Source organism: Myotis yumanensis, unplaced genomic scaffold (assembly GCF_028538775.1).
Source record: "Myotis yumanensis isolate MYYU_CA2020_CCGP unplaced genomic scaffold, mMyoYum1.0.hap1 SCAF_9, whole genome shotgun sequence".
NCBI classification, from domain to species: domain Eukaryota; kingdom Metazoa; phylum Chordata; class Mammalia; order Chiroptera; family Vespertilionidae; genus Myotis; species Myotis yumanensis.
In genome coordinates, this window is record NW_027223760.1 from 43,926,767 (window position 1) to 43,943,030 (window position 16,264).

The 16,264-nt window shown below is 38.5% G+C and overlaps 1 protein-coding gene across 19 annotated transcripts in view; it reads left to right on the plus strand.

The window, feature by feature from the left end:
• Nucleotides 1–16,264, plus strand: part of ADAM22 (ADAM metallopeptidase domain 22) — a 177,997-nt gene that overhangs the window by 92,918 nt on the left and 68,815 nt on the right. For all 19 annotated transcript variants that reach the window (XM_070424186.1, XM_070424187.1, XM_070424189.1 and 16 more), the window contains exons 5-6: nt 8,183–8,265; nt 14,670–14,733. In XM_070424186.1, coding sequence (XP_070280287.1) covers nt 8,183–8,265; nt 14,670–14,733 — 147 coding nt within the window. The remainder of the gene's footprint in view (nt 1–8,182; nt 8,266–14,669; nt 14,734–16,264) is intronic.

Below are 16,264 nucleotides of genomic sequence, written 5' to 3' on the forward strand. Positions count from 1 at the left end.
GAAAGTAAGCATACACGGACTGAAATAAAGAATATTATACCCAATAGCAGACCAGAGGAGCACAAGAATCAAACCAAAGATTCGACAAAAAACACCCAATTGGAAAAGCAAAATGAAAAAAGAATCCGAAAGTGTGAAGATAGTGTAAGGAGCCTCTGGGACAGCTTTAAGCGGTCTAATATCAGAGTCATTGGAGTGCCAGAAGATGAGAGACAGCAAGATATTGAAAACCTATTTCAAGAAATAATGGCAGAAAACTTCCCCCACCTGGAGAAAGAAATGGACTTACAGGTTCAAGAAGCGCAGAGAACCCCAAACAAAAGGAATCCAAAGAGGACCACACCAAGACACATCATCATTAAAATGCCAAGAGCAAAAGACAAAGAGAAAATCTTAAAAGCAGCAAGAGAAAGAGGCTCAATTACCTACAAGGGACTACCCATACGACTGTCAGCTGATTTCTCAACAGAAACTTTGCAGGCCAGAAGGGAATGGCAAGAAATATTCAAAGTGCTGAATACCAAGAACCTACAACCAAGATTACTTTATCCAGCAAAGCTATCATTCAGAATTGAAGGTCAGATAAAGAGCTTCACAGATAAGGAAAAACTAAAGGAGTTCATCACCGCCAAACCAGTATTATATGAAATGCTGAAAGGTATCCTTTAAGAAGAGGAAGAAGAAGAAAAAGGTAAAGATACAAATTATGAACAACAAATATGCATCTATCAACAAATGAATCTAAGAATCAAGTGAATAAATAACCTGATGTACAGAATGAACTGGTGACTATAATGAATCAGGGACATAGAAAGGGAATGGACTGACTATTCTTGGGGGAAAAGGGGTGTGGGAGATGCGGGAAGTGACTGGACAAAAATCATGCACCTATGGATGAACTCAGTGGGTGGGGAGTGAGGGTGGAGGGTGGGGTGGGAGCTGGAAGGAGGGGAGTTATGGGGGGAAAAAAGAGGAACAAATGTAATAATCTGAACAATAAAGATTTAAAAATAAATAAATAAAAATAAAAAAAAAATAAAATAAAATTTAAAAAAAAGAAGAAGAGAGGGAGTAAGCCTGAACCTTCTGGAAATGCATTGCTTCTCAAAAGACGTTAATAACTGTTTGCTGAGGGTACGTGGGAGCTTAACTCCTGGGGACCTCTTACAGCTTTTAGACTTTGTTTTCCACAGATGACATTACCCTGGGGAAATCAGTGTAAGAAAAGACTCCTGCACAACAATAAAAATAGATTTTAAGCTCACTGGGTCCCTGGTGGGCTTTTTTTTTTTTTTTTTAAGTCCAGAAAATTATGGCCCCTATTTTCTGTGGGCTTCCCCATCTTCTAATGAGACCAACTATTTCCTCATCATTTTTATTTATATCCAGTGCCTTTCTAGGTCTGTTTCCCTTTTTTTCTTTCTGTGGAAACTTTTGCTACAATCATATTCTTTATCTTTTTCTCTTCAGGAGAAACTATGTACCTTTTAAATGGAAGTATTCTTTTTGTCAGTTAGGTTTGTCTCCTTTTAATTTTTAAAATGTTTTTGATCGACGGCTGTAATACAAGATCCTAATGTTTACCAGTGAATATTAACATAGGGCAGAGATTTTAATAACCACATAGCTTTAGATGTTGGAATGAGCTGATAATTTGGATGCTGCTTGAATACTTGTACCCTGAAATGGATGGCAAACAAAAATGTCCAAAGGCATCAACAGTAGTACAAATGAGATACAGGCTAGTGTGATAAAATTGGCTGTGTGTGCCTTATTCATCTTCAGCTTATTTTTGTCCTGCAGGAATATGGAAATGTGGGAATGGAGGCTCACTGTTAACAAATCTCCTAATTTTTGCAACTTTTCTGTGAATCTAAAATTATTCCAAAATAAAAAGTCTATTAAAAATCTAATAATTTTTTTTTAAATCTTTATTGTTCAGATTATTACATTTGTTCCTCTTTCCCCCCCCCCCATAACTCCCCTCCTTCCAGCTCCCACCCCACCCTCCACCCTCACTCCCCACCCACTGTGTTCATCCATAGGTGCATGAATTTTGTCCAGTCACTTCCCGCATCTCCCACACCCCTTTTCCCCCCAAGAATAGTTAGTCCATTCCCTTTCTATGTCCCTGATTCTATTATAATCACCAGTTCATTCTGTACATCAGGTTATTTATTCACTTGATTCTTAGATTCATTTGTTGATAGATGCATATTTGTTTTTCATAATTTGTATCTTTACCTTTTTCTTCTTCTTCCTCTTCTTAAAGGATACCTTTCAGCATTTCATATAATACTGGTTTGGCAGTGGTGAACTCCTTTAGCTTTTCCTTATCTGTGAAGCTCTTTATCTGACCTTCAATTCTGAATGATAGCTTTGCTGGATAAAGTAATCTTGGTTGTAGGTTCTTGGTATTCAGCACTTTGAATATTTCTTGCCATTCCCTTCTGGCCTGCAAAGTTTCTGTTGAGAAATCAGCTGACAGTCGTATGGGTAGTCCCTTGTAGGTAATTGAGCCTCTTTCTCTTGCTGCTTTTAAGATTTTCTCTTTGTCTTTTGCTCTTGGCATTTTAATGATGATGTGTCTTGGTGTGGTCCTCTTTGGATTCCTTTTGTTTGGGGTTCTCTGCGCTTCTTGAACCTGTAAGTCCATTTCTTTCTCCAGGTGGGGGAAGTTTTCTGCCATTATTTCTTGAAATAGGTTTTCAATATCTTGCTGTCTCTCATCTTCTGGCACTCCAATAATTCTGATATTAGACCGCTTAAAGCTGTCCCAGAGGCTCCTTACACTATCTTCACACTTTCGGATTCTTTTTTCATTTTGCTTTTCCAATTGGGTGTTTTTTGTCGAATCTTTGGTTTGATTCTTGTGCTCCTCTGGTCTGCTATTGGGTATAATATTCTTTATTTCAGTCCGTGTATGCTTACTTTCTAATTTCTTTATCGTAGCATCGAGGGTCTCATTAGTTTTCGTGAGGCTCTGCACAAATTTATGGCAAGCCCTCAAAATTGCGATTTTTAGCTCCATATCCTCCATTTCTGTCATGTTTTTTTGTCTCCGCATCTTTTATGCTTTCTTGGTGTACCCCCTTGTGGTCTCTGTGCGCAGTCTTGTTCTAGCCAAGCCTTAATTGTTGTAGTTAACACTAGAGGGGTTTGACCACCAGGCCGACTGGCTGTAGGAATCAGCTGTGCGGAAAACGTCTGTCTTCTGGGGAGGCGCTAATCCAGCCTTTGCCTGAGGCGATCGGCAAAATCAAAAATCTAATAATTTTAATAATCAAAGAGAAGGAAGGAACTAATCTCAAAACAAAGGACAGTTATATAAAATGAAATACATTTAGCTTTATGAAAAGTTGACTACACTATACTTGTTTTTCTCATTTTGGCATTAATTGGTAAAGACTTTTTGACATGTATTCGTATAGATACATGGATTATTGGCATTTAGCAACTACCATGGGACAGCTTTATTTAATTTACTGTGAAATGAGGTGATATTGTTTTCCTTTTTACTTCGCTTAGAGTCAGATACCCTTACACTTTGTACCTGAGCAGATATTTGGCCTATGTCCCTTTAATGAAGCCAACCTGACGCTGTATAATCCCAGGTTATGGATTTTAACCAAGGTGGGTTTGTGGATCCTCTCCAACATAAGATTTAGCTTTTCCAAGGAGTTTCCTTGATGCCACTGGCCCTTCAGAGACTCAGAATTTCCTGACTCAGTAATGCCTGAAAAAGCCGTTTCTCATTACTAGGAGGGAAGAGGAAGGGTGAAAAGAGGACAGTTTCCTCATGTCAATGCCACTTAAGAGGAAATTGAGAAGAGGTTATTATAGGGGAGCACCTGGTAGAACAGACTCCAGCCATGCAGCCATAACGTAAGTCTGAGCAGTGCACATGCTTGGGAGGAACCTAGTGTGCGATAGAATTCAGGGGTAAGTTCCTGCAAAGGTGTGTAGCTTCTGAATCATGGTAGCATATTGGAATCATCTGGGCAGATTAAAAAATGCTTTTTGTCTACTGGGGAGAGAAACCAATAGACATATGAACCATCATGATCATATGGTTCATTTTTATAGAGGTGGGTAATTTTTTTTTAGCTATAACTATCTAATTAGCTAAAAGTAAACATTGGTACTGTTATAATGATGTTATTAAATCAAAAAGTATGAAGAAAGTTTCAAGGACAATAGATTTATTTCTGGAACAAGAGAGACAGTGAGGAAAAGGCTGTGGCTGGCAGTCAGATAAAGAGCCAAACTCTATGAGGATGTGCTGGGTTTTCTCTTTTCTTACAACATCTATCTTAGATTATCATATGTAATACCCACTAGCATAAAGCATTGGTTCCTCAGGAAAGTCATAAGAAAATATGGAGGGCCTTTATAATCAATAAGTAGTAATCTATAGAAATATACAACTTTTGTCCAGCTGGTGTGGTTCAGTGGTTGAGTGTCAACCTATGAACCAGGAGGTCATGGTCCAATTCCTGGTCAGGGCACATGCCTGTGTTGCAGACTCAATTCCCAGTGTGGGGCATGCAGGAAGCAGCCAATCAGTGATTTTCTCTCTCAGCATTGATGTTTCTATGCCTCTCTCCTCCTCCCTCTCTGAAATCAATAAAATATTTTTTAAAAGAAATATATAATTTTTAATAAAATACAGCTTATTATTTTCAAATGTACATTTTTAAAAGCAGATGTAAGTACAAAGAAACATAATTCTATTTGTCCCTTAAAATACCTATTAAAATGTTTAATGCATATATTCTTTGACCTACCAGGTCCACATCTAGAAATCTACCCAATATATGCTGATGGAAGTGCACAAAAATATATGAAAACAAGTTTGTTACAGTATTGTTTATGACAGCAAAAAGTAGAGATAATCTAAATTTCCATTAGTACAAGACTATTTAAATGAACTATTGTTCACTCCTATAATTAAATATTATGCCATCATCAAAAGAATGAGGTATTGATATAAAAAGATGTCAAGATTATCTTAAGGAAAAAAATAAAGTGGCAGAACAGTATGCATAGTGTAAGTCTTTTTTGTGCTTTGAAGAGGATATCTGTGTATTTATGTATATACACATTTACTTAAATGTGCATAGATTATTCCTGACCGTGCACAAAATCTGTCAAAAATGTTTACCTTTAAGGAGGCAACTGAAGCCTGGGCAATGTGTATGAGGGGGATATTTTTAATTATTCTGTACCACATACCTCCTGAATTCTTATAATTTTTTTCTATAAGTATTTATTGTTTTTTGAATAATGAATAATTGTTAAAAATAAAAAATATTAAATTTATTTTATTTATTTTAATAACTTTTAAATATATTTATATAATTAAAGAAGCCTTTTAACGTTAAAGCCTTTATTCTGCACTAAAAAATTTTCAGGCATGTTAAAGGGGGAAAACAGCTCCATTACTTTCATTCTTAGCTTAAATAATTATCAACTTATGGTGAAGGATCCCTGAAAAAAATCACAACACAAAAATTAATTTCCATCATTATTTAGAAAAATTACATATACCACAAATTATATATATAGGAGAGCCTCAAAATTTGTGTTTTAATAGCCCAAATTGAGGAGATTTCCCTCCCCCCACTCCCCTGGATGTTTATGCTTCTCTTGAAGTGTCATGGAAACATTCGATAATGAAGCAACCATATTGAGCTCTTCACTTCATTTGCAGCGTTAGGCTTTTGTGCAGATGGGTCCTGATCATATGCTGTTTTTGGATTGACTTCTGTTTTTTATAACCAGAAATTAGTGAAAGATGGTTTTCCATGATCTAATCAGCTATTTAACCCTAAGATAATGGAATATTGTTTTAAAACATGAAGTTTTGTCCTTTTTCCGATTTACTATAACATGTTCCCAGAGTTGGTATTTTAAAGAAAACTTTTGCAATTTATAAAACATTTCTTACATGTCTTTGCCTCTGACATATTTTCCCCACATATAGTGACTTGTCAACTTCCATTGTTCCCTAATCTGATACCATAATTACTGTGATTATCTTCTTTTTTCCTGTTTCTCTTTGTTTCTGCTATCTTTATATTTACTGTTTGTTTTAGACCTACTCTTTTAGATAAGAGTCTCTCTGTTCAGATCACCTCATTGATGGTTGGCCTTTTGTGTCTGGCCAATAGATAGCTAGAGTGTTAATTTCTGATCCAATCAGGTGTGTCCAGGAAGTGAAAGTTTTTTGAAACATAAAACACCTCTCATTCAATTAGAATCTCATCTTATGGACAATTCTTAGTCCAACAGCCCCAATAGAACATATTTAAAATTCTATGAAATTTATCTCCAGCCCCACTCAAAAAATAAATTTTAAAAGAATCAGTCTAAAGGAAAGCTTAGATTTTCACTACATAACCCACAGATTTTATGTCCAACTCATCAGTAGTGTAGTTACAATGACACTGGCCTTGAATTCACAGGTTTATACAAAGTTTGCATCCCTACTTGGCCACTTCCCAGGTGGCCAGCCTTGGCTCACAGAGATTGTGACCTCCTATGTAGACTAGAGATAACACTATTGTAAGATTGATGTGAGGATTCAAAGTTGTTGTGTATGTAAATTGAGTAGGACAATAGCTGACACTAAGTAATTCTAATAGCAGCAAACCTTTATTGAGTGTGTACTGAGTAACAAGCCATTATTCTAAGCGTCATATGATTATTAGCTCTGTGATCATCTGAACAACCCTATAAGAGTATTACCATTTGACAGATGACACAGGCAGGTCCTGTAGTTTGTTTGAGATTACACAGCTCACACTGTTAACAGCTATGCCAAACCAACCCTCCCTAGGAAGTCAGTGCCCAGGTTTGTTTCTATCCTGACATCTGTGGCCTTTTGAGTTCCACCCCTGTCAGACCCACATGTGAAGTACCATCCTATTTTGTCCTCCACCAAATCCAACCATAATCCTGGTCCATCATGCTCAATGGCTGCCTTGGGAATTGGGGGTGTCCCAGGGCCAGGGATTGCACAGTGAATCATTTTATTTGCTCTCTATCCTCTCATCATAACTGAGGTTCACTCCAGCCTGTGGTATTATCTCAGTAGGACCAGCAGTCGCAGGCCAGGCTGCCTGCCTTGGAATTCCAGTGAAGAAACGGTCTTTAGCCTTGTGATAGCATCATGTCTTCCTGTTCTCTCCCCTCCACTTGTCAAGCACTGAATAGTTTAAGTGGGGTTAGTCCTTAAGCCAGACTGGGAAGTAGGTAACGTTTGCTTCTTTATTCCCATTCTATTAGTCTGTCCTATTTCAGTCTTTCATATCTCAATGGGTCAGTTTAATTAAAAGTTTATAGCTTCTGAAGAAATAGGAGATGGGTGGGGGGATGGGAACAGTCATTTAGAGCAATGCTTCTCAGACTTGAATGTGCATATGAATCAGCCACCTAGGGACCTTGTTAACATGCCAATTGTGACACAGTAGATTAGGAGTGGGCCTGAGATTCTGCATTTCTCAAAAGCTCCCAGGGATGTCAATGCTACTGGTTTCTCGACCACACAATGAGCAAGTATTTAAAAACAGCACTACCCAGAGCTGGCAGAGGATTTACCCTGTGAGGTTTTCCAGGAACATTTCATTCGAGGAAATGAGTCTCTCAGTGGCATTTAGCTCATGTAACTGGCTGCTAGAAGAAACTTCTCCATTTCAAACCATAACCTACACTGCTTACCAGTAGAGCCATTCCTGGATGGAGAAAAGAATAGTATAAACTTGTCAAGTTTTGATAGAAACAATGTAAAATTAGGCATTCTCCTCCATCAGTTTAATTTAGTGACTCTCACATGATTTATATGCCTTTTTCCTGAGCTTTATGTGAAAGTGTCCACTAGCTGCTGCTGCAGGTTGAGTTTCTCATGAGGGGGGAAATAGATGACTAAACTTATTGTGGTGCAAGAGCCACAGCGTATTTCAGTATCTGCTTCTTGTTCCTTTGATCATCACATTTGGAACCAGCTCACTAGGAGCATTTGTGACTAATTTGGTTAGAAATGGTGGAATAATACTAATCTGAATAATGAAATCTTGTGCAGAGCCTTACAAGTGGAAGTGCAGTGTGGCAGAAACCTGTGCAGTGATGGCGGGTTCTCCTGTGCTGGCAAAGGCTTACATTCTCTGTTTCTATTTTCTAGGGAGGAGAGCACTGTTACTACCAGGGCCACATCCGAGGAAACCCGGCCTCATTTGTTGCATTGTCAACATGCCATGGACTTCAGTAAGTGTCCAGTTTTTTTGTGTGTGCTACCCCATGTGTTCAATCACTTATTTTCTTTATTTTTAAGGCACTGTAATCAAAATCCCCATTTTTTGTCAAGAAATCATTTGAAATCTGGGACGGATCTGATCTTTTCTCTTCTGTGGTTTATAAGCCAAACATATTTTAAAATTAGAGTTGCAGAAACCTGGGGCTTTGGAATTATAATATGATACCTTATAGAGATGGTTGAAGCATTTTTCTAGTTTCGTCAAAGTTGAGACAGAAGTTGTTGGGGTAATATTGGTCTCTGTGTCTGTGGATGTTTAGACTCTGGGTACCAGTTCTGCTTTCACTTCTCTTTGGTGTCAGTTTTTGTATTTTTATAGAATAATAGACATTTCAGTAGATGGGAACTCTTAACTCCTTGAGCAAAGAGAAAAGGCTGCAAGTGACCTCAAGAGCTCATGTGTTTCAGCTTATTTTTCAGCTAAAATCCCACCTAAGCCACTGCAAACTGGTGGGAGGTTCCGCCTGTTCTTAGAAATCTCCAAGGATCTGAGTTCATCCTTTCTCGGGGTCTTGCTTCCTTTCTCATAAAGTTCATTATCAAAGAATGTCTGCTGATGTTTAACATGGGAATACATCCACTTCCTCTGTCCTGTCGGTGATGGGGAGGCACAGGTGGCCATCTGCCATTTGTTTTGTGACCCCTTACAAAGCCGCTGTGTCATTCCTCAGCATTCTATTTCAGCGAAATCATCTCAGTTCCTTCGGACTTGTTTACTGTTGTTTGGGGGGCACAGAACAAGCCAGCACTTTAATTCAGTTTTGTTAAATTTTTGTTGGTAACTTTAAAATACTTCCTGTCTGTTACCAAATTAGAGATGTGGCTTTTTCATTCAACTAACAGTTATTGAGTGTCTAGGAATATTAAGGTGATTAGGACATGAGGCTGGCCCCTAAGAGCTCAATCTAAGGGGGAAGCTATTTCTAGCTCAGCATCCTACTATGGAATATGATAGGTATATTTGTTTCTTTAAGAGAAAGTAAAAAAAAAACACAAAACAAAACAAAAAAAACTGAGAAAGATGCAAGCTGAGAGTGGGCAATAAAGAATGAGGGCTCTTACCTGGCCCATGTGGCTCAGTGGTTGAGTGTGGACCTATGAACTAAGAGGTCATGGTTCGATTCCTGGTCAGGGTTTATGTCCGGGTTGCAGGCTCTATCCCCTTTAGTCCCTAGTAGGGGGCCTGCAGGAGGCAGCCAATACATGATTCTCTCTTATCATTGATGTCTCTCTCACTCTCCCTCCCCCGCTCCCTATCTGAAATCAATAAAAATCCGGTCAAGGGCATGTACCTTGGTTGCAGGCACATCCCCAGTGGGAGGTGTGCAGGAGGCAGCTGATCGATGTTTCTCTCTCATAGATATTTCTACCTCTCTATCCTTCCTTCCTCTGTAAAAAATCAATAAAATATAAAAAAAAATTTTTTTTTAAATATATCTTAAAGAAGAAGGAGGAGGAGGAGGAGGAGGAGGAGAGAAAGAAAGAAAGAAAGAAAGAAAGAAAGAAAGAAAGAAAGAAAGAAGGAAAGAAAGGAAGAAGTGGCTCCCCGAGGAGTGACTCAGGCAGACTGGGAAGGCCGCTTGCCCTGGGGCAAATCTTTCATAAAGGAAAAAAAGAATGAAGGCTCCAGAGAAATGTCTCTGAGGAAGGTGGAGTGGGCCCCTTAACAGGGTTTGATAGAATCTTCAAGAGAGGGGTTGGATTGACAGGTCTTAAAAAAAAACAAGGAAAGAGATCTAATGGGAAAGTCCGGAAACTGTAGCTAGTCTGCCTCAGTCAGGCTCTGGCAGTAGGTATGTGAGAGGCAGAAAGGAGAGCGGGAGGATCTGTTAGGTAGCCAGAGAAAAGAGGCCCCGTGCCCTACAGCATGGAGGACTTCTCTTTGTTTATTCTTTCTTCTAAAAGGCAATTTCCCTTATTTTAAATAAATTCTTTGAATAAAGAGACATTTATAAACATGAGTGCATGTCTAATATGTGAGAGCTTTGGTTTTCTTCTCTGGAAAAAGCAATATTGAAGTTGCCTTTAGCAGTAAAATTGGACTGATCCCAAGATGAGTACAGCTGTCAGCTCCGATTAGTACACTGGGCCTGTTGACACTTGTGACAGCAAATGTACGTTGTAGGAGAGAGAGATAAAAAAATAAGTTTTCCCCCCTCTCTGTTCCTCTTAAAATCTCAACCCAAAGTCACCTTGTAAGCATCATGCCTAGTTCTTATTCCAGTTTGCTTCCAGTTTTCCAAATGGACACAAATACTGTGAAAACCAGAGAGAAGGCATTACTGCCTTCTAAGGGCTGTAATAGGGCTGACAAACTAAGACCAATAGCTTTCTCTAAGCCTACATAGTCATTTGAAGGAGGATGGAAAAGTAACTTGAAGGACTTATTTTGTGACTAGATCAGGAGTAGGACTCAGAGTCTACTTCAGTTGTTTTACCTTTAGAAACCTTTTCATTTAAAACTACACAAAAACAAACAGAAAACCCACTGTGTCTCTAGGAGCACCAGCAAGATTGTGGACAAGCATGTTTTGGTATTCTTAGACTTTTATAAGCGTGTGGGGAAAATTTTCTCCAGTTCCTTTTTGTTATTTATTTTTACTTCTCATCTTGATTTTACTTTCTGAACAGAAATTTCTGACAGAAATATTTGGGGTGGATATTACTAAATATTAAATGATTTGTGTTGTCTCAATTGCAGTGATTAGATATGAGATGTTATTTCATCCATAATTCATCTTTTATAAAATACACATTGAGATTTTTTTCATTTTCCTGGATTTATTTAATTCAGTAGAAGAACATAAAAGGGAAAATAATCACATTCAGATTCATGTCTTTTACGTAAAGAACCTGCAAAAGCAATTTTTTTTCAAATTCAAAGGACTAATGGGTAATATTTTGGTCCTGATATGTTTGATGTTGCATGCATGCATATAAGCATAACCAATGGACAAGACACTAGGGGGGTGAGGGCTTGTGCCGGGGGTGGGGACGGCTGTGGGGAGGACAATGGGGATAAAAGGAAACATATGTACTACTATTTATAATACTTTAAACAATAAAAAAAGATAAAGATTTATGACCAAGACTACTAATACTATTACTATTATTAATATCAACATACAAAAAAATCTGGATGATACCAAATTCAAAAAGGTTCCAAGCTGTGTTGTATATTTGCAAACATTTGTAAGATTACAGTGACACAAGATTGCATTTCACCATAGGGACATATAGAAAAAGAGTAAATGATTTTCAGAAGATGGTGTTCCCGATCCTAGTTCTTTGTGCATTCTCACCAAAGCCTGACAGTCTCAGAGGATAAAAGGAATATACGAACAACAGCAAAGAATCAGTTCGATATTTAATACTTTGCGAATTGAAAAGAGCACATTAAGGAGCCAGTTTTGAGCGGTGGATTGAAAGAGATCTAATACACACAGAGGGGAAGCTTCAACATAAAGAAATTGTGGCACATGATGGCCATCCCACTTACTTGAGATTCATTATTACAACGGCCTTTGATCATTTTGCATCTGTGTATAGCATTTCTGCAGAGGGAATAGCAGTCTCAAATCTTTCTTAATAATTATAACAAAATGCTTTTGTATGTTTTTTAACAATATACTTATTTTAAAATAAAGTTGCCAATGAATTTGCATTAAAAAAAAAGAGACAAAATCCTGTAACTATGGGTAGCTTAAGAGTGGACTCAAATGCAAGTTTATTGCCCTCTTGTGGTAATTTGTAAGAATGGCTGTTTTCTTTAAGCATTTTGATGCAGCCTTTCAAAATTTTTGTTCTGTTGTTTCATAATGACTCAGTCCTTGTTGCAGGTTTTTATCAAACATGTTCTGTATTATTGAAATTTATATAAATATAACAGAAAGGTACCAAGCCTCAAGCAAATCAAATAAAAACACACATGCCTTTTATTTGTTAAAGAACTTTTAATAATAGCATATTGTAATATAGGAGACCAAAATGTTGCAGATATAGATGGTGTCAGACTCTGCTTTCTTTATACTGTATATCATGCTGTTTAAACTCAGTAAAATATTTGGTTTCCACATTAGTTATTAACCTAATGCAAGAGGAAATAATACCCAGTACTAGTTAAGCAGAACAATCTGCTTGCAACTTAATCAGTATTGCCATGTGAACTTTGGTAAAGAGAATGGTTTTATGTAACTTTCTCTATGGATCTGGCCAAGTCCCATCAGGGGCAAAAAGAATGTTTACTGCCATATTTGTTCTACTGTTTCTAAAAGGCTCATCCCCACTGATTCCTTAGGCCTGTATGGCCAGTAATATATTACAAATGGCATCTGTTTAGCTTTAAATTCCAAATACAATGTCATCTGAATTCAGAAAGTGCACTCTTGTTTGAAAACCATACAGATGTGAGAATAGCAGTTCTAAGGGTTTATGAGAGCTGAGGACATGTGGAAGATGTTAAGGCAGGAATGAAAGGAGCTGGGTAGTGGCAGAGCCCATTTCCCTAAGCCATCAGAGAGACAAATACTGTTCCCTGTTTAACAGCTTGGATGTCTTGCAGGCATTGCACTGAAAAATGACTGCAGACGATGACAGCTTCACCCCTGTTAGATGCCTGAATGATATGAACATTCCTTCAGCTCATAAGGGGCTTGATCTCAGTAGAAGGACCATGTCCCACTAAAAGGAGTGACTCTCAGCATCTCTCTGAGTGGGAGTTATGGCCATCTGCAGCTTAAAATGCCCTCCACCTGATTTCTCAATTGGCTGGCAGCCATCTCCAGTCTAAGAAGTCCAACACTGAACTCCACACTTGCGCCTTGCTCCCTGCATCCTGCTTCCTTCCTTGTTGCCAACCCCATTCTGTGCTTCTGACAGCTTTTTTCACCTTATTAAATGGCAATTCCATTTGCCCAGTTACTCAGGTCAAAACCTTGATGTCCTCACTGACAGGACTCTCTCCTCCATACTTCATCTGTAATCATGAACAAATCCCATTGGCTCTACTTTTGAAAAATAGCCAGAATTTGTGCAGTTCTTACTATTTGCATTATTACCACCATGATCTAAGCTACCATTTTCTTTCACCCGGGTTATTGCAATACTTTCCTCATTTCTATCCTTGCCATCCTGAAGATTACTGTTGCACAGCTTTTAAAGCAATTATTTGGGAATTGAAGGGGAGATTGTGTTTCCCCTCTGCCTAGAACCCTGCAGTGGCTCCTCATCTCTCTCAGAGTGAAAGCCAAGGCCCCAAGGGCCTACTTATCCCTCGGCCTCATTTTACAGACCTCACCCAGTCTATGCCAGCCACACTGCATCCTCCATATTCCTGAACACACCAAGATCCTCTTATCTTAGGGCTTGATTCTGAAGTACTGTCTGCACAGATATCCTTATGGCTCTCCCCATCACTTCTTTCAGGCCTGTGCTTAAATACATCTTCTCTGTGAAGCCTTGCTCTGACCCTCTGTATAAATTAGCCATCTTCTGTCTCTGGTTTCTATATCCAATCACCTGGCACCAGTTATTGCTCTTACCCTGCTTTAGTTTCCTCCTTAGAATTTGCCACCTGTCATATATATTTAGTTGTGATGATATACCTTCTATGTCCTCCCTAGAATGCACGTGAGCACCATGAGGGCAGGGAAGGGGTCTGTTTTGTTCAGTACTGTATCCTCAGCACCTAGAACAGTGCATTGCACGTGCTCTCTAAATGTTTGTTCAATAAATGAATGATAATGAAGGTGGCTAAGCAGCTCAGGAACCAATCTGCCTGGGCTCTATTCCTGCCTCGGCTCTTATTGATTATGTCATTTGGGCAAGTTACTTTGTCTCTTTGGGCTTTGGTTTCTTTACTTGTAAAATGAGGATAGTCATTGTGCCTGCCTCATACATTTCTGGAAAAGAGTGAGTGTACTTAGTTCATGGTAAGTTGTTGAAATGTGTCAGCTCTTGTCACTATAGCATCTTCCGTGTGTGGTAGGTAGGCAGTTCTGAGTAGAGTCCCTGGCAACCTGCATCAGAATCGCATGGGGTTGTTTAAAATGCAGCTTCCTGGGCCCCCATTCAGGAATATGAGGAAGGTCCTGAAAGTTTTGCATATTTACTAGCACATTAAAGTTTTAGAATTATATGTCGGAGAGCAGAATAATGGACCACAATTAGAGAATGGTGATTATGAGCCTAGAGAACAGTCTAGATGTATGTGATGTGATGTGATGGTAGTGATAGGTAGGACTTGGAAGTGGTGTTGAGAAGTAAACTGGTCCTCTAGCTGCTGCCAATTTTAAAATGATTTTGTTCCGAGACAGGAGTTGGTAGCCATGACTAATTATTTTCTTGTTTTTGACAGTGGGATGTTCTATGATGGGAACCACACCTATCTCATTGAGCCAGAAGAAAATGACACCTCCCAAGTAAGTGCTCCTCTGTTGTGGCAAACGTGAAAGTTGATGCTGAAAGCTTTTTTCTTCCTCTTTTTTTCCCTCTCTGCTTTATTTTATTTAAATATATATTTAAAATAAATATTGAATATGTCAAAACCACAAGTGGTTTTTTTTCTTTCTCTTTTAAAAAAATCTGTCTCTCCTTTAAACTGAAAATACTTTCCTTCAGAGGTATTCTGAAGCTCCCATTTCTCTCTCCACCACAATGTATTATGATCTGTCTTAGTCTGCTCGGGATGTCATTACAAAACACTGGGTGGCTTAAACAGCAGACATTTATTTTCTCACAGTTTTCGTGACTGGAAGTCCAAGATCAAGGTGTCAACAGGGTCAGTGTCTTGGTTGAAGGCTCTGTCTTCGGGTTGCAGACAGATGCCTTCTTGCTATGTCCTCACATCGCAGAGAGAAAGAGAGAGCTCTGGTGTTTCTTCATCCCCTTCTATGGGCACAACCCTATTGAACAAGAGCCCCACTCCTACAACTTCACTTAATTATCATTTCCTCACAGGCCCTGTCTCCAAATGCAATCACATTTGGAGTTAAGGCTTCAACATATGGATTGGTGTGGGGGGAAGGGAGGCAAACATTTATTCTATAACAGATCAAAGCCAGATATGTGATTTTCCACCCTCTCTTTCTTTTCTAGATTTGAGATTTTGCTCTATTGTCTTCAAAGCCCAGTGCTGATAAAGTTTAGAGAAATCTAAGTTTTCTCAATTCTTCTCTCACTTTAGTTGAAATATTCATTTCCCACAAATTAGAAAGTGATTGAGTTAATGTTATAGACTAGAGAGAAACATAATCCACTTCCATTCTAGCTCTGTACACACAATTATTCTTCCTTGTATCATGGAAGGAACATTGATCAAACACTTAGAGAGGCAAATACTTTCAAGAAACAAATTGTTTTGCCCCCCATAATCTTGTTTGAGGAAACTATCTGTATTTGTATATTATTTTCTGGTCTCCACTGCCTGCTCTCCTGTCACTTTGCTTGACCGTGTGATTTTTATTTTTAAAAGGTGATATAATGAAACTTGACTATGACATTCTTCTTTTAATATCATGAAACTATATTTATGGTAGTTCTTATTATGTTAGTAATTGAATGAAGCCAGATGAAGTTAATTGAATGTTCATTAATTTTTCTTAGACAAAATATGGCTTTTTATTGGTTGGCTTTTCACAGGACTTTGCATGACACTTGGATTTTGGAGCACGGTCCATTTGGGCATCTGCTGTGCCAGTCAGCATGCTCCTTAATACAAGCAAGTGTGTTAGCTCAGCATTTTTTGCCTAGCAAAGCTCTCTGACTCTAAAAGGGAGGCAGGGAATCGTGGAAAGGAACCAGTCATAAAAAACATTAACCCATTTTCCCAGATGCCTTGCTTCTCCTTGCGGGGATAGGCCCATTCATTTATTTTCCAAATAGCTTCTCTGTGAAGGCATTTTGCTTCTAATAGGATGTCACTTGGGTGCAGGAGAACACCAGAGTGAGTGT